The 24,116-nt window shown below is 53.8% G+C and overlaps 3 protein-coding genes across 7 annotated transcripts in view; all 3 read right to left on the bottom strand.

The window, feature by feature from the left end:
* Window positions 1-409: 409 nt before the first annotated feature.
* Window positions 410-4,080, bottom strand: Tbx10 (T-box transcription factor 10). The gene is made up of 7 exons (XM_040750325.1): window positions 3,764-4,080; window positions 3,591-3,692; window positions 3,092-3,263; window positions 2,303-2,458; window positions 2,015-2,082; window positions 1,352-1,446; window positions 410-952 (listed from the first exon to the last, which is right to left on the bottom strand). Exons 1-7 carry the CDS (start codon window positions 3,940-3,942, stop codon window positions 666-668), a joined length of 1,059 nt encoding a protein of 352 aa, XP_040606259.1. The 5' UTR covers window positions 3,943-4,080; the 3' UTR covers window positions 410-665.
* Window positions 4,081-10,751: 6,671 nt separating this feature from the next.
* Acy3 (aminoacylase 3) lies at window positions 10,752-16,724 on the bottom strand. Of its 3 annotated transcripts, XM_013113209.3 has the most exons (8): window positions 16,541-16,724; window positions 14,575-14,601; window positions 13,198-13,674; window positions 12,563-12,758; window positions 12,216-12,309; window positions 11,942-12,049; window positions 11,731-11,840; window positions 10,752-11,117 (listed from the first exon to the last, which is right to left on the bottom strand). In XM_013113209.3, the coding sequence occupies exons 3-8, from the start codon at window positions 13,431-13,433 to the stop codon at window positions 10,902-10,904; spliced, it is 960 nt and encodes a 319-aa protein (XP_012968663.1). In that variant the 5' UTR covers window positions 13,434-13,674; window positions 14,575-14,601; window positions 16,541-16,724; the 3' UTR covers window positions 10,752-10,901. The 3 variants fall into 3 exon arrangements, with proteins under 3 accessions (XP_012968663.1, XP_012968710.1, XP_005064148.1); XM_013113256.3 differs by lacking the exons at window positions 14,575-14,601; window positions 16,541-16,724 and adding an exon at window positions 14,353-14,463; XM_005064091.4 differs by lacking the exons at window positions 14,575-14,601; window positions 16,541-16,724 and adding an exon at window positions 14,282-14,406.
* Window positions 16,725-20,412: 3,688 nt separating this feature from the next.
* LOC101832760 (aldehyde dehydrogenase family 3 member B2) overlaps window positions 20,413-24,116 on the bottom strand; it is an 11,273-nt gene continuing 7,569 nt past the window's right edge. For all 3 annotated transcript variants that reach the window (XM_005064092.3, XM_040750345.1, XM_040750349.1), the window contains exons 3-10: window positions 23,765-23,875; window positions 23,466-23,586; window positions 23,279-23,364; window positions 23,091-23,172; window positions 22,432-22,818; window positions 21,897-22,063; window positions 21,250-21,349; window positions 20,413-21,007 (exon numbers count right to left, since the gene is read on the bottom strand). In XM_005064092.3, coding sequence (XP_005064149.1) covers window positions 20,823-21,007; window positions 21,250-21,349; window positions 21,897-22,063; window positions 22,432-22,818; window positions 23,091-23,172; window positions 23,279-23,364; window positions 23,466-23,586; window positions 23,765-23,875 — 1,239 coding nt within the window. In that variant the 3' untranslated portion in view covers window positions 20,413-20,822. The remainder of the gene's footprint in view (window positions 21,008-21,249; window positions 21,350-21,896; window positions 22,064-22,431; window positions 22,819-23,090; window positions 23,173-23,278; window positions 23,365-23,465; window positions 23,587-23,764; window positions 23,876-24,116) is intronic.

Raw genomic sequence — 24,116 nt, forward strand, 5'->3', positions numbered from 1 at the left:
AATGAAGGATCTGCGCCTCCCCCAGCCTTATCCCACCAGCGTCTCTAAAGAGCAGGACTCCAGCCCTCTGGCCTTGATTGGCTCTCCAAGTCTACACCCATCCTGCCCTGTGATCCCAACCAATCATATTAAGCGCCCCTCGATGGCCTCTAGCCTTTTACCAGCCTTGGAGTACAGCATTTAAATGGAATGACAGGTGTCAGCTGTACTTTGCTGTGTGACTTAGCAGATGCCTCTCTGAGCCGGTTATGTCCTTATATGGGTGGGCAAAGTAGGGGACACGTCAAGTTAAGCGCAGCCTTCATCACTGTTCCCATCACCCTGTGCTCCTAGGTCCAGCTTTTGGATACCTGCAAAGGTGATGGACTGTCTGGTCTGGACATTCTTGTGGACAGAAGCGCTCTGACTCTCAGTGTCAAGCAGTTTAATATAGGGGAAGGACAATGGAAGCAGGGTGTAGAGGAGGCATCTTTGAGTCAGGGCAGGATTCAGGGCTTCAGGGTAGGAGTCCTGATTCCAAGACCGGCAGGCCCTACATTGACTTTGAGGCAGGAACCACTGCCGTCAGGGCTTCCAGTTGTACTGCATTCCTTAGGGGGTGGCTCCACAGAGGAGGGTAGGAGAGCTGGGGCACAGGGCAAGAGGACTTCCAAAGCACCTGGCCGTCAGTGCGAGGCGTGGCTAGGCCCCAAGCACAAGGCAGAGGAAGTCAGGAGCCCAAGCCCAACTGGGAGGGTGGGGTCTTCCTGATCTCCATCAGTGCTGATGCTGGCAAGAGGGTATGGTGCCAGCCGAGCCCTTGGGATTCCAACATGGCCAGGGGCTCCAGGATACAGGTCCTGGTAAGGGAGGGGCCTGTAGGTGGCAGGGCCCAGCAGGACCTCTGGGGCAGGCAGCAGCTGATGGTGTGGTTGGGTAGGGGTCCTGGAGTTGGAAGCTGAAGCTTTACTGGCTTCTGAGGGAGAGAATGGTTTAAGTGGACTGCAGATTTCCTCTCAGAGCCCCAGTGCTAATACTGAGGTTTACCGGGTCTGCCTTGTCCCTGTCACCCATCTTGGCCTACTTCAGTATTTCTCCTTATTCTCTTCTCTGCCTGGACTTTCTTCCTTACCTTCTCCTCTGTCCAAATACCCCCTCTCAGTTCCAAGCTGGGCTTCCACCTCCCATGTCCAGCTCAGGATCCACCCCCTCCAGGAAGCCCACCAGGCCCCCTCCTGTGCTTTATACCCTGTCTCTGCCCTGTTCCCTTTGCCCCGTTTCTGCCCAGGTGGAGGTGAGGGTGGGGTATTGCTGATCACACTGAAGCCCCTTCCTGGAGGCCTGTGTCATTGTGCTTGGGCTGGGCCCTCACCTTTCTCTCGTTCTGCAGATCCTTTGAGCAGGCAGGGACTGAGGCTGCCACGACTCCGGGCTGGGATGTTGAGCAGTGGCCTTGGGGAAGCAGGCCTGAAGACAGGGCAAACGGGAATGGGGAAGGAGGACACACACACACACACACACACACACACACACACACACACACACACACACACACACACACACACGAGTCAGATAGGGGATCCCAGGACAAACCACGGGACATAAACATGAAACAGGTCAGAAATGAAGGCCTTAGGATCTGCCTGGGTGGAGCCTGGGGCCAGGGCTGGGCTTAGAGCAAAAAGAAATGTGTGAGATAATACATGTGTGACATAGATAGTACATGTGTGACATAGATAGTACATGTGTGATATAGTACATGTGTGAGATAGTATATGTGTGAGATAGTTCATGTGTGACATAGATAGTACATGTGTGAGATAGATAGTACATGTGTGAGATAGTACATGTGTGAGATAGACAGTACATGTGTGAGATAGACAGTACATGTGTGAGATAGTACATGTGTGAGATAGTACATGTGTGACATAGATAGTACATGTGTGACGTAGATAGTACATGTGTGACATAGATAGTACATGTGTGACATAGATAGTACATGTGTGACATAGATAGTACATGTGTGAGATAGTACCATGAGTCCGGGTCACTCTCTCTGAAGCCTTTGGCAAAGGGGTTGCTGGCAATTTTCAGCTGTGTGATCTACAAAGAGAAAGTATAGTTATGGGCTGGCCTCCAGCCATTACGCCCTGAAAAGCCCACACTTAGCCACTCTGTTCCCTGGGAACTTCCAGGGACCCCCTTGGCCCAGGACCTCCAAAGCCAGCATGAAGCCAGATGACCAGGGGACAGGAGGAACCCCCAGCCTCAGTCTCCACCCCTCAGAGATGGGCTGGTGGTCATGAGCTCTGGCATGACCCACCCGGTGGTTCTGATAGGCTGTCACAGCTGTGAACTGGGTTTCGGCGAAGACAAATGACTTGAAGTTTTCCTGGGCATAGCGGGCGCTGTCCTTGCGGGGGTCCACAAAGACCACATGGAAACGGGGCTGATAACGGTGCATGGAGTTGAGAATGATCTGCAGAAGGGTGGGGCGGAGTACAGAGACAGAGCTGGTGTAACCACCCTCCCTGGGCCCAAGATTCCACCCTTCTTTGCCCGTGGCCCTCCTGTCGTTTACCTTCAGAACTACGTAGCGTCTCACCACCTGCCGTCTGCCACCAAGCTAGCCAGCCCCGGCCACCTTTCATGCGATCTCAGCTGCATCCTGGCTGGCCTCCCTGCCTCCCCAGCTTGTCCTGCCTGGTCTCTACATAGCAGGCGGGCAAGGTAAATATACCTGCTCTAAATCCTCTATCGATCTCATCCACAGAGAGGAAAATCCAGGGTCCTACCTCAGCACCTGGCCTGTGTGACAGCCACCCACCACTTTCCTTCACTTCAGCCCCACTGGGAGTCTCCTCGAGGATTCTCTGTATTTTCTGGCCCACTGGGAGTCTCCTCGAGGATTCTCTGTATTTTCTGGCCCACTGGGAGTCTCCTCGAGGATTCTCTGTATTTTCTGGCCTCAGGCTGTCCCCTAGGCTTTGAAGTTTCCCCTGGCACCTTCCCTCCCTCCCTCTCTTCCTTCAGACATCCATTCAAATAACACATCAGCCCCGTTACAATGGACTCAGTCCCTCCCTGGGATAGCTTAGTGGCCTGTCCTCACATGGCCGTTGTCATCCATCAGGTTGTTGGTCAGCTTGAGTTTGTCAAAGGACACAATCTGTCTCATCCACTGGGCACCCTTGGCTGGAGAGTCAGGATGGAAGTGCACTCTGCCAGGTGTGGCCGGGTCAGCCTTGCCTGCCACCAGCCAGGCAGAACTGTGGAAGGCATACCTGGGGGAGCAGGGTGAGAGGTCACGGGCTGTCTCCAGCCTGCTCTGTGCCAAGTCTGACCAAGCGAATGGTGAAGAGGCTGATCCTGACCGGGCATGCTCAGTGCCTGGTGAGCATCCTTTGTTTTTAAATTAATTCTGTATATGCGTGCATGCCAGTGCCTGCCTCAGGCTAGCCCATTTCCTCGTGCTGGGCTTCTTTTTGCCTAAAGGCTGTTGCTCTAGGCTAGGCCTCCCTGGCATGGACTCTGAAGGGCTTCCCATCACCCTGTCTACCCTTGGGGTCCAGTTCGAGTCCCCAGCACCCCTGCTCCCCCAGGGTCCAGACCTGTATCTCTTGTCATCCAGGGGGATGAAGTCCATGAGCAGAGCGTAGTCAGCCAGTGTGTCCATGCCCAAGATCTTCACCTGGAAGGTGGGGAACATCCTCCTGTGGGAGGGAGGTGCTCAGCCTGGCCGTGGCCCCACCCCCTGCCCAGCCCCCATGGCGCATGCCCACACCTGCCCGCCTTGGTGACGATCATTTCCGTGCCCAGCTGGTTGAATTCTTCCCACAGTGGCTTCATCTCCAGCTGCACCACCACACTGGACACACGCGGGTTCTTGGGGCCCTGCCCAGTGGGCTCCACCGTGGCTTGGGCTTCTGTGGACTGGGTGCAGGGACCTGGTGGGAATGACATTCCCAGCTGGGGTTCCCAGCTGGTGCTGGTCACAGGTGGGGGGCAGTTCTCTGGGGGAGCAAGTACCCCTAGGCCAGCAGACAGGAAGACTGTGGAGAGAGGATGAAGCCATGAGCCTGACCTTGCTGGCCTGACCTCATCTTTGAGGTAGTGTTCATATGCCTCTTCCTCTGGAACGCCTCCCTGCCTGCCAGGCTTCTGCTCCCGGTATTGCCATAAAACCCACTCCACATCTCCATATTCAGTCACAGTGAACTTGTCTCTTTTTTTTTTTTTTTTCCTGGTCTCGTGTAGCTTAGGCTGGCCTCGTTATGTAACTCATTATGCATCAGAAGATAATCTTGAACGTTGGAGCTACTTGTCTCCACTTCCCAGGGCCTAGGGGTACAAGCATTGCATCACTATGACTCTCTGGATGGGAGTGTTGAGGCATGGCAGCATTTGGTAGCCAAGGCTGGCCACATGCTAGAGGGACTCCTCCTGCCTCAGCTTTTCAAGTGCTGGGATTAAGTCGCTATTCTGGCCTCAGGCTGTCCCCTAGGCTTTGAAGTTTCCCCTGGCACCTTTAAATTCTTTCCCCTAGCAAGATTCTGGAAGGCAGGGCTGGAGAGATGGCTCAGAGGTTAAGAGCACTGACTGTTCTTCCAGAGGTCCTGAGTTCAATTCCCGGCAACCACATGGTGCCTCACAACCACCTTAAATGAGAGCTGGTACCCTGCAGGCAGAAGGCTGTATACACAATAAATAAAATATTAAAAAAAAGATTCGTGGCCTTGGACAAGTCGTCTCACCTCTCAGATCCCCAGTTTCCCTGTCTCACAGGGCAGACACCCACATTGTGTGGAGAGCAGAGTGTGACAGACACACAGGAGTCTCTTCATAGGTGACATATTCACAGATGGGGTAAAGTGAGGAAGTAGAACATATACAAAACTCTATGGAGCCCCAGCTGCCTATTGTTGTTTTGGGGGAAGGGGCTGGAAGGGAATCTCAGTTCATCCAAATTAAATTATCTCCTTTAGACCTGAAACCTGAGCTATATCCCCAGCAACACCTTTGAATTGTGGCTATAGTATACATAATGTAAAATTTGCCATGCTAACCAGGTTAAGCATACAACTCATGGCATTAGGATTTTCATGGCTGTGCAACCACGCCCCACCCCCACCCCAAGCACACACCATGTTCTGGACAGACTCTGTCGCAATTTCCAGTATAAGCCTTGGCCAAACGCTTCTAAACTCTCCAGTCTCCCATTTAAAATAATGATACTTGGGCTATGAGATGTCTCAACAGGTGAAGGATCTTGCTGCCAAGGCCAAATGTCTGATTCAATTCCCAGGATCCACATGGTGGAAGGAGAAACTGACTGCACTTATCCTCTGATTTCATTAGCGCACACGGTGCACGTTTGCTTTCTTTTGATGTCATAAACACCAGGACTGAAAGAGACTTGGGGAGGAAAAGGTTTAGTTGGCTTACAGGTCTCAGTCCACCAACTGAGGGAAGTCAGGGTAGGAGCTTGGAGGTAGGAACTGAAGCCGTAGAACACGGCTCCCTGGCTTTCTCCTCATGGCTTGTTCAGCTTCCCGCACCCCTTTTCTTTTTCTGGTTTGGTTTTTGTTGTTGTTTTGTTCTTTGTTTGTTGAGTCAGGGTTTCTCTGTATAGCCCTGGCTGTTCTGGAACTCACTCTGTAGACTAGGCTGGCCTCGAACTCCGAGATTTACCTGCCACTACCTCCTGAGTACTGGGATTAAAGGCAAACGCCACTACTGCGTGACCCTCATCTTGCTTTCTTGTGTGACCCAGGGCCGCCTGCCCAGGAGTGGCATCACAGCAGTGGCTGCATCCTCCACACCCATCTTCAATGAAGAAAAACGCCCTGGAGGCGTGCCCACAGACCATTCCACTGGAAAGAACTCCTCAGGTTTATTTCCTTTTCTAAAATGACTCTAGTGTGTGTGAAGTTGACAACTAACCAGCACACACACAAAATAAATAAATACTAACAAAATAATGATGCTAGGCTGGGGCGCAACTCAGTTTGTTGCTCGCCTAGTGAGCACAAAACGTTAGGTTTGATTCCCAGTGCCACAGTAAAACCACAGCAACTTGGTAGTGCATGCCTGTAATGCCAGGACTTGAGGGGTAGAGGCAGGAGGGTCAGAAGTTCAAGGTTCTTCTCAGCTACATAGTGAGCTCAAGGTTCTTCTCAGCTACATAGTGAGTTTGAGGCCAGCGTGGGCTACATGAAACCCTGTCTCAAAAAAAAAAGTAAAAAGTAAAATGAAGATTAACAAGTAAACAGAATGGATAGGACTCTGCTTCAAAAACTACAAATAACTAAAACAGTGGTACTATTCTCAGAAAGACACCAGGTTCAACAAATCAAGATGTCTGCTAGGACAAGTAAGGAAGCCAGAACTTAACGAGTGTGGGTGAAACCCTAGGGTTGGTGGGAATTTAAATGGTGCTGCCTTTGCAGAAATGAGAGTCCTGCAAAACTAGACATGGATCACCAAAGTAGGAACCACCTCAGGGCAGCACTGCTTGCAAGAGCCAGAAGGCAGAAGCAGTCAAGTGTCCACTGACAGATGAACAGATAAATAAGCTGTTGCTCACAATGGGATACTAGTCACCCTACAGAGGAAAGGACTTTCTGAGGCAGTGTGTGCCTCTGTGTGTGTGTGTGTGTGCGTGTGTGTGTGTGTGCGTGTGTGTGTGTGTGTGTGCGCGCGCTCGCGTGTGCATTCTGCTCAGTGAGATGAGCCAGAAGAACAGGGCCACACAATATAATTCTACCACAGAAGGTAAAACATTACACAGTATAATTCTACCACAGAAGGTAAAACATTACACAGTATAATTCTACCACAGAAGGTAAAACATTACAGAGACACAGAAAGGTCGAGGTGGTTGCCAGGGCCCAGGAGGAGGAGAAATGTTCAGTGGTGATGAGAGAGTTTCAGCTTTATAAGATGCAAAAGACATAAGCAGACTGTGATGGGGTACAGCTGTGAATGTCCTAATGTCTAATGCTGTGTGCTTAAACATGGTTAACATGGTAAATTTTACATTATATATCCTTGCCACAATTTAAAGCTCTTGCTGGGGATACAGATCAGCAATTGAGCACTCGCCCAGCATGTATGGGGACGTGTTTTCAATGCCCAGCTCTGGATTTTAAAGGTTGTTTTGAGCCTGTGCACACCTGTCCTCTCAACGCTTGGAAGCTGAAGTCATCCTCAGCTACATACTGAAGTTAAGGTCAGCCTCAGCTACAGGAGACCTGTGTTCAATACAGTAACAAAAATCAATGGAGAACATTCCAGTAAGGGGCTGAGGACAGGAGGACCCACGGAATTCATGGTGGCCAGAAGTCAGGAGGCAAGGTCTCCATTCCCGACACTGCCACCAGGTAAGACTGAGCAAAGGGGGCTGCTGGACAAAGGATGAAGAAAGATGGGAGGCTGGTGAGATGGCTCAGCAGGAGAAACTGTTGCCATGAAAGCCAGACAACCTGAATTTCATTTCCAGAACCAACCAAGCTGGAAAGAGAACCAACTCCACACAAGTTGCCCTCTGACCCCCACATGTGTTTCATGGCTGCCCCACCCTGTCATGCACAATTTCATGCATGTATGTGCAGCAAAGTGCACATACAATAATCATAAACAGTAAAAAGACAGGCGGCTGCAGACAGGTTGCAGACATGACACCAGGTAAGCAGTGCCATTGGACTGCTTACAGAGTATTCGAGGACAGGGTTTTGCCACAGCCCTGACTGCCCCTGACCCATGAAGAGTGTCACAAGATCTGGGGTTTTGGCAGTGGGTGGAGGCCTTTGGGAGAGATCGGCTCCATCTGAAACTATCTTAGGAAGCCTGCCATCCAGTTGCCCAAGCCCCAGGACCCCATCACTTAGAAGGCCACCTCTATTGCCTGAACCATACCTACCTGCCATGCGGACAGCGCGATCTCAGCTCAGGTCAAGCTGGGCTGCAGCCTCACCCAGGGAGGGGCAGCCAGCGGCACTAGGTTGGCTTCTAAGCTCAGCAACACACCTCACTCTCAAGCGTGCACAAGTTCCCAGTCCTCAGTACTGTCCTTCCCTCCTCGACTGTCCTCTGTCCACGTCCCTGACCAAGGCTTCTCTTCCCGGGCTGGCACTTGGTCTGGATGTTTATAAAGTCTGGCTCTGGGATGCTTGGGTTGAGCGTCTCCAAAGCACCTCTGATTGTAGTGTCTGAAGCTGGGCCACTGACTGGGTTTAGCTCCAGAGGCAGACGCATGTGGAAGGGGGCAGGTGGGGAGGTTGTGACGTTGCAAAGCCCCCTCTCCTCTCCTGGTCCTCTCTCCCTTCCCCAGCTAAGAGCCCCCAGCTATTCCTGATCAATGGGCCCCAGTGCAGGTGGGGGTGGGGTGCCATCTTGAGGACAGCCTGGTGTCCGCAGGGGCTGGGATCTGCTCAGATGAAAGGGCTGAAGGGGAGGCAGCAGAAGAGATGGCAAATGAGGGCCAAGTGCAGAGTGCAGAGGCGACACCCTCCCTCCAGCCTAAGACCCCAGCCTGCTGGTGTTGAATGGGACAAGGGACAAGCAGGAAACACAAGAGAGGCAGGGATAGCTCCAGATTGGGCAATAAGATATTCAGATCCTCCTGCCTATCCTGATTGCCTCAGTTTCCCCGACTTCAATGAATAATCCACTTCCTGGGATGACCCAGCCTTAGTTGAAAACAGCATAGAAGAGGTCATGCCGTCGCCTGATGGTCACCTGTCGTCTCCATTAGGGTAGACTGAGGCAGGCTGTGGATCCACTCTACCCCCGGTCCCTCTCCAGCCTTGCCTGGCACCTCCTCCAAGCTTCTCCATCTGTCCTGAGGGGAACCTAGTCACGACGGCTCCAGGATGGGCCGTCCCCTAAACCTGCACTTCCTTAGCTGAGGGCACCCCTTGACCAGTGGCCTGTACTAAATGTCCCAAGAAATTCACCTGTCCAGGGACTATCTAGGCCTCCTTAGAGTCTGGTGCTGGAAGGCTGGGTTCATAGAAGTCATGGTCTCTTCCAGGGTCAAACAAGGGCAGGACCCAAACCCATGGCTGGAGGGGTGCTTTTCTCTGAGTGTGGTGCTTGGGGTGCAGGCTGGCTAGCTCTGCCTCTCCCTGCCACTCATCCAATGCCCCTCGGCTTTAGATTCGAGCGTGAAGCTGGACACACACACACACACACACACACACACACACACACACACACACACAGGGAGGGGTCCCATCCTGCATAGATCCACACTCCACTATATGGAGGACATTGACATTGGCTCTTAAGCTTTCAGCTAGGGAGGAAAGGGGTGCTGTCTGCGAGTCAAAGGGCACCAGTATCTCCCAGAGCCCTCCAATGATGTGTGCCCCAAGCCCTCCTGCCCCAGAATTCAATGCGATGGGTGAGAAGTAGGAGAGACAAAGGAGAGGTTAGGGGGTTCTGTCCCAGCCTTTGCAGCTCTTCCTCAGCCCAGATCCCCAGAAGTGGGCCAGCCTGGGGTTCTGTTGGGTTTTGATATGTATGTGTGTGTGCTTGCCTTTGGTACATGCATTGGGAAACATACACACACGAGCATAGAAATCCTAACTCACATGCCTACATGCACATCCGTGAGATCAGAGGCCCACTCGTGGCAGGACAGTGGATGGAGCTTCTGTGTGCCTGTAGTCTCTCCACACAGGGGACACAGCCCAGCGCATGAACACATGCACACTGTGCACGGCAACCCATCCTGCACCCCTCCCTAACTGGCTGCCTTCCTGCCCCAGGCTCCGGCTGGCCCGCACTGCCCTCTCATCCATCTTGCCTGCCAGCTGGTCCCTGGCGCGTCCATATCCTTCACACCTTCTCATCTCACAGTTCAATACCAGGAGGCAGCGTGGCAGCCGTGGCCGCAGGGAGATGAATGGGCCAGGCAGACTGCAGAGGCCCAGAGAACAAGGGCTGCAGGAGGACAGGGCTCCGGGCCCCAGTCCTGACCTTTCCCTGGAGGTTTGCAATGCTATGCCTGCCTGGGAGGGCTCCTGGGTGAGGGCTGGGGGGCACCACTAGGATCTTGCGTTAGTGTTAGGGAGCCAGGGTGGAGTTGGAGGTCAGTTCTGGCCGGGCAGGCACAGAGACCAGGGTGCTCTCAGATTTCAGTTCATGTTCAGTCCCCTGCTGCTGGTGGGTGGGGGGAGGTATAGAGCAGGTGGTAGTGGTGGCAAAGGAACTTTGGCTTCCTTGGTTTTTGGTAGGCTTCCTTCTGCCCTAACCCAAACCATCTCCTGGAGTGCCCTGCAGCTGGGTCATTGTCCTGGGTATACCCCTTCTGCATCCTGAATCCCTTTGAGTCACCCAGAAATTTGCATCTAGGCCATGTGCCTACCTATATACAGATCACCCCAGAAGAACACTTGTGGGCCCGGTACTCTTGAGAACACACACACACACATACTAAGAGTACTTGGGTAGGCACGCACCTGGACGAGCACAGCTGTACACACTTACATGGACTCAGGTGAGGGGGCTGGGGATCCCTCTTGGGCTCCTGGAAGTCCCTCTCCAGTTCTTTCTCCACATATAGAATCACCTCTATTTCCAGGGTGTGTGGCCAAATGTGGGTACAGAGATTGTGCCTACCACTTGTCCCAGGTCCAAGGTCACACTCAGCGTCCCCTTCAGGATGCTACGCCCACCATGCACGGCCCTGTGGACATCCCTACCCTCCTCTACCCACCTCCCCATTCAAAGAGAGGCCACGCTAGGCAGAGAACAAGAACCATGGCTTCTAGGCACATTCCATTTTATGCTATGGGACCAGTTGTCTGGCAAGGGACATGGTGCTCAGAGTAGGACAGGGGACCCTGGGCTTGGAACTGTGCCTTGAGACCCATTGTTCAGGTAGTGAGACTGAGACCAGGCAGGTATGCCTTGGGTTAGGGTGCCAGGGTGGAGCTGGAGGTCAGTCCAGGCAGGGCAGGCACCTGGACCCGGATCCTCTCAGATTTCAGGAAAGCCACGTGCTTCTCGTAGTAGGCGGCCTCATTAATGAACACAGGATACACGGTGGAGTTCCCCTCATACAGCACGTCCTCACCACTGAACAGCTTGAAGATGGGTTCACCAGGCCTCAGCGGCTCGAAGTCGTGGTCCTGGGAGAAGAGCCAAGGCCAAGGTTGCTGGGGCCATGACCTCTGCCCCCCATCCCTGCCCCCAGAACGGAGTAACCCCAGCCTTGCCAAGAAGCACTACCTAAAAGTAGGGTTAGTTCTGAGAAATGTGTCATTGGGTGCAAGAACGTCATGGAGCATAGTATACAAATTAGGATGGCTATGACATCATCAAGAAATACCCTCTCACCAGAGTTGCTCCTGTATACAGATTCCTCTTATATTTTTTAAAGTAAACTCCCTAAAATAACTGTTACATAGCATTTACGTGCAAAACATTTGGGCAGACCCGTTTTAGGATGCTCTCTACCAGGTGTCAAATACTCTTGAAAATACTAAGACTGCTTCAGGAAAAGGCCTACACAAGACCATGCTCAACAGCAACCCCGTGAAGACAGTCAGCTCACAGACACAGGCTGCTCACATATCCATGGAAAAAGAATTTTTGCACTTCCAGTCAGATAACTTGGGTCCTGTCCCCTCCCCTCTGCTTCTTCAGTCAAAGGGCAGCCACCCCATGTGTGAGGATTGCTGTGAGCCCTGTGAGATCCTCAGGGCACCCCCTCCCTACCCTCACGCTCCCTCAAGCACCAACCTGCAGCTGAGGGTGCACAGTGCCGGTCAGGTCCCCATCTGCCGTGCGTGGGAAGTCCACACTGCCCAAGACCCTGTAGATGTCCATCTCAAAGGCGGGAAAGGCCATGCCTGTGTCGAGGTTGGGTGTGGCCGCCTGTCCATTTCTCCGTTTTCCAGGAGCCAGCCCTCTCCCCAGACCCGTTTCACTACCAGCTACTGCGGGGTCTCACCTTGGTTGAAGAGCTCAATGAAGTCCAGAATGGACGCCACCAGAGTTCTCATCTGTGAGAATAGGTCGGCCCGTAGTACGCCCTGAGGCTGGGGGCCCAGCTCCAGACCTGGGGACCAGAAAAGGAGATGTGGGACCCAAGATCCCTCTCCTCTGGGTCTTGATTCCACCCTCCAACCGTCTGTCCTACCCCTCCTGGTTCTGCCTCCCCAGGCCCTGGCTGCACTCCACCCTTCTAGCCCCTTCCCTGCCCCCCCCCCACGCCAGCCCCTCACAGATGCCGTCCTTGGACACAGATTCCACACTGTAGGTCTCCTTCCCGGATGTCTCGTACTGCAAGAGGCGGCAGGGCACCCCCAGGCTCTGCAGCTGTGGGGTGAGAAGGGCCAGTCAGGGCCTGGGCCTTCCTGAGGGGGGAAACTGAGGCACCGAGGCTGGGAAGAGCGGTGTACAGGAAGCCCAGGGCCACCCACCCTGCCCCACGGCTCCCCCTTGGTTGGAAGCTTCCAGAGAGTCTGGAAGTACCTTCAGGTGGCAGGCCCCTGGAGGCAGGGACAGGCCGAGGTGGAAGTGGCCACTCTGCCCCCTCCCTGCCCTCCCTCTCCCGCCCCCTAGCGGCCACCTGTAGGTAGTGGCACAGGTGCAAGCTGAAGGCACTGTGGGAGGCTTCAGAGATGAGGCAGACCCCGGTGTTGGCTGTGGTGTTGTGCAGGTCTAGGACAAAGTCAAAAGCCTGATCTGTGCCCTTGGGGCCCAGGAGACGGTTCAGCTCTTGTGCTCTTGTCACTTCATATGGGTCACTGGGAGTGGCCGTGGAACTGCGGGGAAAGGAGTAGGGGACACCAGTCCCCACCATCTCAATCAGTGTCCTGTCTTGGCTAACGTCTCACTTTTGAGGGCTTGGCTGAGATGCCACCTCTGACGAGAAGCCTTCCTGACTGCTCTTGGCCAGGCTGGATGCCTCATGCAGCATCCCCTCCCCCACTCTTCCTCTGTGTCCCCAGTAACCTGAGGCTTACACCTTGGTCCTACTCCCCAATGTGAGTCTCACCCCAGTTGTTAAGAGTCTGGCCTAAGGCTCAGGGACTGACCATCTTGCAGTCAGGACAGACTTCCTGGAAGAAGTGACATTGATCTGGATCTCTGTAAACCGGAGGGTGGATGAGCAAAGGCGGGGCTGCCTTGCTAGCCGCAGAGGCGGGTCTGAGGGATGCTAGTACCCAGCTGTGGCCAGCCAGCCTGGCCAGGCGTACTCACCTGAGGAGGGTGAGGGTGAAAGTGCGGTTGAGATCGCGGTCCACGTAACGGCGACAGGCAGCTGTGGCTGCTGGGTTGGCCAGAACTGGCATGGCTGAGAAGCTGGCTCTCTGCAGCTCCCCCGGGGCCTGCAGCCAGTGCCGGATCAGGTAGATGCCACACATCTCATTTCCGTGGGTGCCCCCAGTCACAGCCACTCGGCGCAGGGGCTCCCGGGGCGCAGGCAGGGAGCTCATCGCAGTGTGGGCAGGAGTCTACAAGAGACAGAGCTTGGACAGCAGGGTGAGCTCCCCAGGCCCTGAGAAATCTGAGAGGCAGCTGGGTGGTAGGGTCAGCTGTGTTCCACCTGACCCAGAAGCCAAGTTCAAGGGTAGCTTCAGTGAATTTTTGTTCCACTTGGCATTCAGTGCCGCCTCTGGAACTTTCTTTGAGGATGAGCTGCTCTCGGGGGGCACTTTCCTCAAAGCCTTTAGCAACCTGTGAAACCGAAGGAGCCACATCGTCATACATTGTTATTAGGTCTCCATCCCTTAAAAGAACAGGCTTCTGTTTCCTGCAAACCATGTTTTTCAACCTGTACTGAACTTGTATCCCCAGCCTCTGCCTTGTTAAACCCCCAAACGCCTGTGGTGGCGCCCCCCACATGATGTATTCTCGAACCCGTCACCCCCAGGCAGCCTTGAGCCCTGAGTCCCCCACTTCTGTTCAGGAACTAACAGCAATGATCTCAACAGCTGTTTTCTGTCAAGGGGACCTCAAAAGCCGTGAGGAGGTGCTCTCTGAAACCCGACTGAGGGGGAGGCTGTCATCTGGCCTGTCCTTTGTTCTCCTCTCAGTGCAGCTTGCTTTCATCACGGAGCCTTGGAAATGGCTCTTTCTCAGGTCTAACGTACCCAGCCTAAGCGGGACTCAGACATTCAGAAGGGTAGGCTGGCCCCACGCCCACCATCAGCACCACAGCCAGCACCAAGCTTTCCAGGGAGAGGACACTGTCACCCCATTAGCTGTGCGGCAAGTATCTAGGGTCCAGGCCACTCCTGCACCCTCCTCTGAACAGGCAGGAAGCGTCTATGAGGCCTCTTACCTACAGCTACGTGTCTGGGCTTCCCTAGGCCACAGGCCTGATGCGTCCACCTCCCAGCCCACAGTACTTACAGGCCTGGAGGCCCCAGGCAGGAAGTGTTAGTGGAGAAGTGGGGGTGGTGGTGGCTGGGCCGAGAGCCAAGCGATCAAAGTTCACAGGGCCCCACCCCCACGGCCTGATGGGTCCAGATGCCTGGGGCAAGTTCCCCGTCCTTGCCCTCTGCTCCTTCTCTGGGAATGAGGGTAGTTCTACCTGCCGAGCCTCTGAGGGCTCCTGCTGGAAGCTGCACTTACCCTTGGAAAGTCGCAGAGGCTCCTGACCTGGAATGAAACATGAAAAATAAAAGAACCCAGAGACAGATGTTAGGGTTCAAGCTGAAGATCAGGGAAAGCAGTCAGCCACTAGCTCTCACCCCTAACTCAGGCTGAAACGGCTGATCACACACAAGCTCTTCACCAAGTCTCAAACTCCTGCCTCTCCTCACTGTGCCCGGAGAACGAATGCCTCTACTGAATACTGAAGACCCTGCTTCTATCTTTTATAACCCCCTAGTCCTGGGATTAAAGGCATGTGATCTGTTACTTTTTAAAAATTCAATTTCATTTATTTCAAGTACATTTAGGTGGCTAAGCCACATTAAAGTAGAATTCTGTGTGAATGGTGTTTGGACTCCATAGCGCAGCGATTCTGTGTGAATGGTGTTTGGACTCCATAGCGCAGCGATTCTGTGTGAATGGTGTTTGGACTCCATAGCGCAGTGTTATTTGAAAGGCTCTCTATAAGCCACCATGTGGTTGCTCGGAATTGAACTCAGGACCTCTGGAAGAGCAGACAGTGCTCTTAACCAGCTCAATCTGTTATCTTTAAACTGACTCAATCACATGTATCTCACTGTGGCCTTGAACACAGAGAGCTCCTTCTACCTCTTAATCCTGAGTGCCAGGATTAAAGGTGTGTACCTCCTAGCTTCTGGCTGCTGGGATGACAGATGTGTGTCTGACTTCTATGGCTTGTGGCTGACTGCTTTCTGAATCCTCAGGCAGGCTTTAATAAATCATAAATAACATGACTCCTAGGCCTCAGAAAGGGTTTGACTTTGCTGACTGTTAAGGTGGTTCAGGGCCTGGTCCCACATGAGTAGACAAGGCCTGTCTGGTGGCCTGCCCCATCCACCATAGAGGCACTTTCCTTAAGGCTACTTAAGACAGACAGTGGTGACTCGGTTATGTCTGCACCAGCCTTGTACCTTGGGAGCCACCAGAAAGGAAGTCCCCTTCCCTTTACCTCCTTAGCGTCACCCTCTGTCCTTGCAGCTTTTAGGGTACCTCCCCACTTCTTTGAGGCTGACACCCATGGGGTTCAAATCTTAGAGCCCATTGATGCTTCAAATGAAATAGCAAAATGTTTTGCCTAGTCTTTGTGATCTTCAAGGGTGCTGTAACCGAAATGGCTTTGTTTGCTCAGTTTTGGGAAACAACCCTCAGGCCCAGTTTACAGATGTGGAAACTGAGGTTCAGGCAGAGTAGCTAAGGGTGCACTGAACACAGGGAACAGTTGGATCTGGAAGACAGGGTCTGACCCTTTCCGTTCCCTGCTGCCTCTATAGGATCCTGGAGAAGGGCAAAGGAGAAGTCCTTGTCCCCTGACCCAGGGCTGTCCCTCCCACTGAGCTCAGTTGTTCACTGGCAGGAGACAAGCACTGTTCAGAGGTCGCTGAGAGAAGCGAGATGGAGGCAGCGAACCGTGCAGCCCACTTAACCGTGCAGTCCGATCACCTGTGTCTGCTGACTGTCCGTACCTGGGCACCTGTGTCCCAGGATGCCCCCACTCTAAGATTGTTCCTGCTGAAGGTCCAAGCTGCCCGGATAGTCTGGGGCTTCCGGGTGGCCAGGGTCCTCTGGGATAACTTCTCTCAAAGCCACTTAGATCACGCCAACTCAGGTGGTCTGAGCTTGCCCTTCTACCTATCGTCCCCGACCCTGTGGCTCTGTCAGTCAATGTGGGGACAGCGGGGCCCTGCGGCTCACCCTTGTTCTCACCAGGGCAGCTGTCCTTTGGCACAAAGCTGGAGGCGGTGACGTGTGGTCCTGAGCACCTTTTCTGGAGTCTGGGACCTCAGCTGAGAGCCAGTGGAGACTTTCATGAGGCCTATGCAGAGGCCACTGAACCTGTTGTCAGCAGTTCCTAGGAGCTGTTCCCCAAGCCCTCCCCCGTAGGTGGCGGGGGCGTTGGAGGAGGTCAGCAGGTGAGATGGCTTACCTCCTTCACAGCCTCCACTGTGGCTGGAGTGTCACCCAGCTGCTGGGGTCCTGCTGTCTCCTGCAGGGACTCAGAAGTAGGAATTGTTCGACAACTTGGCTGTTTAGCAGGGTGGCAGTGTTCAGTGCCCTTCCTGCCAGGAGGCGCAGGGCTCCAAGCTATGGGGAGGGCAGCAGTGAGGAATGAATGCCTCGTTTCCTCGGCTTCCCTGTTTCTTTGGGTTTCTAGAATGGAAATGAGCCTGGGAGCCAACACATAAGCACATCGTAACACTCTCTCTCTCTCCCTCCCTCTCTCTCTCTCTCTCTCTCTCTGTCTGCACACACATTTGTGAACAGAGGCTAGGGGCTGACCCAATGAGCTATGGCCCTAAGCACCAGGAAAGAGAGGGGCCCCCGACAAGCTGTGTGACCTTCCCTGGGCCTTAGCTCCTGTATGGGAAATGAGGGTGAGGAGCCCTGAGCCTGAGGCAGGGTGGGGGTAGGAGCGGGGCAAGTGCAAGCCGGGAAAGCTGACACGGGCAAGAACACCCCAGGTGAGCAAGGGCTAGAGCTGTGCCCATCATGGTATTCACAGGCCCAACATCTCTCTAGCTAGAGAAACTGAGGCCCAGAAAGGTATCAGAACTAAGCTTCCACCCCGCCCAAGTTGTAAATCGTGATCCAAAAGAGCCTTGTGGCCTGGAATCCATGCCTGAGGACCATGGACCCAGTGTTTTTGGAGCCCCTGCCTGACCCTCCACTCTCCTGACAAAGCCATGGCTCCTTTTGTCACTGCTCAGCTCCTCTGGCCTGTCTGTCACATCTTGGCCAAGGTCCATCAGCCGTGTTCCCTGTGCCTGTTCTCCTGAGTCCTCAGGGAAGTGACACTGACCACCCCCTACCAGCTTCTCCAGACTGCTCCAATCGCTCAGTCTATCCTTCACAAATGACCTCCCATCTCCCTGCCAGTGACTCCCAAGGTGACATCTGACACCCAGTGTGTATCATGCTCCTCCAGCTCCCTTCTGGGATGGAATCTCCCAGGAAACAGTGCTCAGGCCACTCTGAGAAGGAGACTCTTGCCTTGCAGAGATTGTGGCTCCCCCGCCCCCAGGACTGGGGGATGACAGATGGCTTTGTCTTTCTCTGAAAGTGTTTTGAATGCCAGTTCTGGGGAATGAGCCAGGGAAGGACCTGGAAGACTGCCAGGGACCAGGTCAGAGACCACTCGGACTACAATGGGAGGGGTGAGGGAAGTGGATAGAGAGGGCCTGGGAATACGGGGAGATGTTTGAAGGGAGTGTAGCCAGCACCTCAGCTGAAAGGAGAGGGCCCGGCTGGGGTAAAAGGGTCATGGACTCAGAAGTTGAAACTTTGAGCCTTGCTGAAGTGGAGACCATGAAGGGTAGCCATGTGAGCATTGACCAGGAGCCTGGGGACCAGGCCACTATCACTAGTTCCTGAGGCTAGGACCTGGGCTTGAGGATGCCCAGGTGGGGACACTTGGTCCCTTCTCAAAGGGTGCATGACTGGTTGGGGGAGGGAGAGGGGGAGAGGGAGGAGGCAGCTGAGGAGTGCCTTTGTTTCCTGTCCCTCGACCCTCCTCCCTATTAATTCAATTTAGGTACCAAGCAGGGCCAGCGCTGGCTGGGTACTGAGAACATGGCAACCAGCCAGAGCTGGCTTCTGTTCCTCTTATGTCTGCTTTCTAGAGACCAGATGCTTGGGAGGAAGTAGAAGGCAGGTCTTTGGTGACTGTCCTGGGGCAGAGGGGCATGGGACTCTCTTTGTATTCCTCTGGGGAGCCCTGAGAGCCCCCTGAGATCCACAGGCATGGCCCCTGGGAACAGCTCTATGCTCTGCCCTCTGTGTCAGACAAGACTTGTGGCACTTGGTGCTGCCTCATGCGAGCTAAGGCTGCCACAGCTCGAGGGACAGCACCCTGCTTTCTGTGGCTGTGATTAAGACTCTATGATCAGAGATACTTGGGAGGAAAGGGTTTATGGGCCTGCACAAACTCATTAGTGAAGGAAGTCAGGACAAGAACTCAAGGCAGAAACCCGAAAGCAGGAACTGAAACAGCGGCCATGAAGGGGCACCGGGTACTGACTTGTTCCCCAGGGCTCGTTCAGCCTTCTTCCTTTCGTATCCCCGGACTGACTGCCATAGTGGGTGGACCCTCCCACGTCACTCATTAATCAAGAAGATGACCCATGGACTTGCCTGCAGGCCAATCTGTTGGGGACATTTTCTCAATTGAGGTTCCCTTCTCCATATGGCTCTGGCTTGTGTTAAGTTGTCAAAACACTAACCGGTGCAGCCCACACAAGGGCATGAGGTCCCTTACTACGGCCGCACACAGATATGCCCCCACCTGAGTCCACCCTACCCCGACTTGGCCTCCAAAAGCCCAATTTCACTTCAGGCCTGGGGTCCTGCTGCTCTGTCTCTCTCCGGCTCCCACTCCAGCGCTCTCCTGAAGGAGTCTTGCTAACCTGATGTCCTCGTTTGGGCCAGGAAGGATGAGTCACCTGTGTTGTTGATTTTCTTATGGTCACTCTAGGTTGAGGCTAATGACCACTGTGGACCCAGCACCTACGGCTAGATTTCACCATGACCCACTGGAGCCCCAGGGTAGCTCCCAAGGCTGCTACTCACCTGCCCCATTCAGAGACTCATCAGTCTTGCCCATCCCTCCATCCACCCACCTCATCCGGCCAGCCACCATCCACACAACCATCCGTTCCCCTCCTTCATCCACTAGCTCAGGCTCCCTGTGACTCTGAGGATGAGGAGCCAGCAGGCCCAGGCTGGGAACTGGAAGTGACTCTGCAGCCAGGGTGCGGTGGGATTGGGGAAGAACAAGGAAAGGAACCAGGACCAGGCACGCTGTCTACCCAGCCTTCAGCCCCATGATCCTCAACAGAGCCCAGTGTCTCTCACTCTAGTCCTGCTTTCCTCTATGAACTCAGTTCAACCCTGTCTTGACGCAAGGTCTCAGTTTCTCATACTCAGATGAAGTCTCCAGTTCTTTTGTTTGTTTGTTTGTTTGTTTGAGATAGGGTCTCTATATACCCCTGACTTCCTGGAACTCACTATATAGCCCAAGTTAACGTTTCAAAAATCATAAATAGGGCTGGAGAGATGGCTCAGAGGTTAAGAGCACTGACTGCTCATCCAGAGGTCCTGAGTTCAATTCCAAGCAACCACATGGTGGCTCCCAGCCATCTGTAATGAGATCTGGTTCCCTCTTCTGACCTGCAGGCATACATGCAGACAGAACACTGTATACATAATAAATAAATAAAATCTTTTAAAAAATCATAAATATCCACATGTCTCTGCCTCCTAAATTCTGGGATTAAAGTTGAGTGCCACCACATCCAGTTCCAAGTCTCCATTATTTTATTTTATTTTATTTTCTGTGTCTTAGTGTTTTGCCTATGAGTATGTCTGGATATCATATGTGTGCCTGGTACCTGCTAAGGCCAGAAGAGGGTGTTACAGATGGTTGTAAGCGCCTATGTGGGTGCTGGGTGCTGAACCCAGTCCTCTGGAAGCCAGTGTTCCTAACCACTGAGATATTTTTAACCCCAAGTCTCTAATTTCATATTTTACCTCTTTCTAGGAGTGGATATATAGCCAAAACATGGACACACCTCTGCCTGGGCCCAGAGCAACCATGACTAATCAATCATGCTTTTCTTCTTATTCATGATGTTTCCTGGCCTGCCATCCTATGAACTGCTATATTCTTTCATGTTTGCTGAGTCACGGGGAATAGAGCTCTCTGAAACCATGAGCCATGAGAAAATATTTCCCCCTTAAATTTGCCTATGTCAGGTCATTTGATCAAAGCAACAGAAAGGTAACTAGTGAACACACTCCAGGCAGATTCCACCAATTAATCTGATACGGGCTCAAGATCATGTCACTTCAGATGGGACAAAGCAACCCTCAGATGTGGATGGAGCTGTGAGCCTCTGCTCTGTCTTTTGGGACCCTGTCTATGTTCTGACAAAGAAAGTCCTCCTCAGCCACCAGATCGGCCCAACCTTGGGGAGGGGGCTTCTCTGTCAGCAGACCTGCCTAGGCAGAGGGTCAGGAGGCTTCTGAGGGGGCTGTGCTCAGGAAGGGACTGGACCAGCCACCTGGAGGTCCTGCCTGGCTTCAGGTCTGTTCAGAAAAAGTTCCAGAAGTGGGGTGTTCACAGGCCTTTTGGGAACCACTGGGGATGTGGGGGCAGCTGAAAATCTCAGGAAGGTCAGGGTCTGGGCAGCAGGGAGGGGTCAAGGTGATGCTTATAGGAGGATGCAGCTCTGGGAACCCATGGCCCAGCTCAGCAACTTCTGGTTCCAGGGACCATAAGGTGGGTAACGGAGGTCATTAAGCTTTTCCATCCCGGGGCTGCGCAGCAGACAGGCACGCTGATGGGAAAAGGTATCAAAGGAGAACTTGCCGTGGTACCTGCCAATTCCACTGTTGCCTGCAAGGACACAGAGTGAGTGTGAGGACAGCACCTGTGCAGTCCTGCTTGCCAGTCTGGGTAGCAGCCACCTGCCTGGGCCAGAAGCCCAAAGCTTGTGAGGGAACACAGAAAGGCAGGGCAATCAAATGACCATTTTACAGGTAGGAACACCAAGGCCCTAAGACCTGCATCCAGGTGGAATGAAAAGCAAAGGACATTCTAGGGTTGGGGCTGGGTTATGGAGGGGGCCAGGAACTCACCAACTCCCCCCAGAGGCAGGGTGGGTAGAGTCAGGTAGAGGAAACCATCATTGCCTCCAAAGCCACCACTGCTGGTACGCTCCAACATCTGATTCACCACCTGAGAGAGGCAGAAGTGCATGGGACAGGGCTGAGCCCTGACAGTCCCACTGAGGGAACAAAGAGTTCTCACCCCTGCATTGCCTCTCCCAGCTCCTCTCCACTAAGCAGCCCTTATTATAAGCATCCACTGGGGACGTACCTCTGGGATAGATAGGGCACAGGTCCACACCCATAACCATGACCATGAGGAGGTTACAACTTTGTGAGGGTGTGGTGGACCCCCACTGTAACCAGCCAGGCTCTGCCCATGCGGTCCTGGTCAGTATTGGCCTTCAATCCCACAGGAACTTGGTTTATGAAGAACTTTGCACAGCTCAGAATGGGGGAAGGGACACCCTAATACACCCCTTACTGCAAGTGGAAGCTGCCCCAGCTAGGACAGACAGCTGGCCAGCCATAGACCTGGCACCTGTGGCCATGCCTGTATCCTACACTCAGGTGTCTGTGCAGTATTCAACGGAACCAGCTTGGTTTGCTAAAACTTGTAGCATGTGTCTAAAGCCCCAAGCAGGAGGTGTGGCTACTCCAGCCATGGCAGGCCCCACCTGGTCATTGTTGGAGAAGGCATACAAGGCTAGTGGCTTCTCTCGCTGGTTAATAAAATCGATGGCCTCATCCAGGCTTCTCACCGTCACCAAGGGCAGGATGGGCCCGAAGATCTCCTCCTGCATCACTGGCTCTGATTCCTGCACGTCTACCAGCACCGTGGGTGCTGCAGACAGAGGAAGACACGGTGTCACTTGTCAGGGCTTGATGGAAACAAGGCTCCAGAATGGAGAGTGTGAGGATCTGACCTCTCAGGACTCCAGTGTCTGAGTGTCTAGGGACCTGGGGCAATGAAAAGAAAATGGAGGTTTAAGCCCATAAAACTGGGTCCCAACTCATTAAGTCTAAAGCTGTGGCGCCTAAGGTTGGAATTTAGGAGTCACCAGCTCAGCCACAGTTAAAGCACCAGAGCGGTGAACTTAAGGATCCACGAGCTTGTGTTGAAGCTCATGTGCAGGGTCCAGCACAGCCCTCTTCCATACGAAAGGTCAGCCCAGCTGAGCTGGGAACCAGTGATGGGTGCAAGAGACTCACCAATGTAGCGCTCTCCCTCATCACTCTGGCCACCAATGGCCACACGGCCACAGCCCAGCAATCCCTGGAGCCGCTTGAAATGTTTCTGATTGATGATTCTGCCCAGGTCAGGGGAGGTCTGTGGGTTATCTCCATAGAAACGTGTGATCGCATTCTGCAGGGCAGGCACCAGCTGCTCCTGCATCTCCTGGCTACAAAGGATGTAATCGGGGGCCACACAGGTCTGTCCAGCATTGAAGTAGCGGAACCAGGCCACACGGTTGGCTACAGTCTGGGGGTCACAGTTGTCATCCACAAAGCAGGGGTTCTTACCCCCCAGCTCCAGGGTGATGGGCGTCAGGTGTTTGGCAGCAGCGGCCATCACGATCTTGCCAACACGAGGACTCCCTGAGGACATGGTCAAGAGACACTACCTTCACCTGGACAACTGGTCTAGGCATCCCCTCTCCACAGAAAGCTTTCTCAGGTCAAGTTCTAGACTGTTCCACCTATCTGACCACCCAGGATCCAGTCTCCAAGATTCTCAGAGGGCCTGGACAGCCACCCTCAGGGACACCACCACCTCTTGATTAGTTCCCTGTCCTGGCCTATGGCCTTGTCCCTCAATGCCTTCACACTGCTGTCCCCCACCCCAGGATCCTGGCCGGGGCCATTCTCACCCGTGAAGAAGATATAGTCAAATCTGTGTGTCAGCAGCTGCCCGGTCTCCTCGGGCCCACCCAGCACCACAGCAAAACAGCTCTGCAAGGCCAGATGACAGCTTAGAGGACACACCGGAGGACAGCAGGGACTTCCCCACTGACCTGGACACGGGTGTGGGGATGCTGACAGGCAGAGCCATACACACCTGGTCCAGATACTGGGGCAGCAGCTCAGCCAGCACCTTCTCTGTGTTCTTGCTTACCTCTGATGGCTTCAGTACCACGCAGTTCCCTGCAGGAGCCGATGGGGATGTAGGGGGGGGGAGGCTGGTGTCTGCAGCCTCCAGGGAACTCTGGATGCCCTCTTTGGGAAGGACTGAAAACCCTCCTCACCTGCAGCGATGGCCCCCACTAGGGGCAGGATCATCAAGTTCAAAGGATAGTTCCAGGGTGCAATGATGAGTACCAGGCCAAAGGGCTCCTTCCGGATGAAGGCTGAACTCAGCTTCGTGAGCTAGGATGCAGGGTGATAGTCAGGTGCCAAGTGAGCAACAGCCTCTCACACGCTTGTCCTCACCTCCCTGGGTGACGGGGTCCCCAGTGTTGACTGGCAGGAGGGGACTGGGACAGGCCGCCCTGTGCCCTGCCACCCCACTGCCATCTCCACCCACCACCCAGACAGCAGGGCTCACCAAGTTGGTGGACACAGACTCGTCCTTCATCCAGTGCTGCAGGTTCTTGAGGGCCAGGTCCACCTCATTCTGGCACAGGATGATCTCACTTATGTCTGACTCTAAGGTTGACTGTGGGGTGGGGAGGGCAGGTTCAAGGCTGAGCTGGGGTCTACCATTTGGAAAGGGCATGAGGCAGTTTCCTTGAGCATGCAAGCGGTATATATTCCATGGGGACTAATTCTGGACTACCACTGCCTGACTTTGAGACTTTGGGCAGGTGACTTAATCAGAGTGCCTCAGTTTCCCTATGTGTGACCTGAGACCAGTCATCCAGCTGACCTCTCAGTGGTGCTCTGTGTGTTCTCAAGTT

The sequence above is a fragment of the Mesocricetus auratus genome, unplaced genomic scaffold (genome assembly GCF_017639785.1).
Source record: "Mesocricetus auratus isolate SY011 unplaced genomic scaffold, BCM_Maur_2.0 Super-Scaffold_4256, whole genome shotgun sequence".
NCBI classification, from domain to species: Eukaryota; Metazoa; Chordata; class Mammalia; order Rodentia; family Cricetidae; genus Mesocricetus; species Mesocricetus auratus.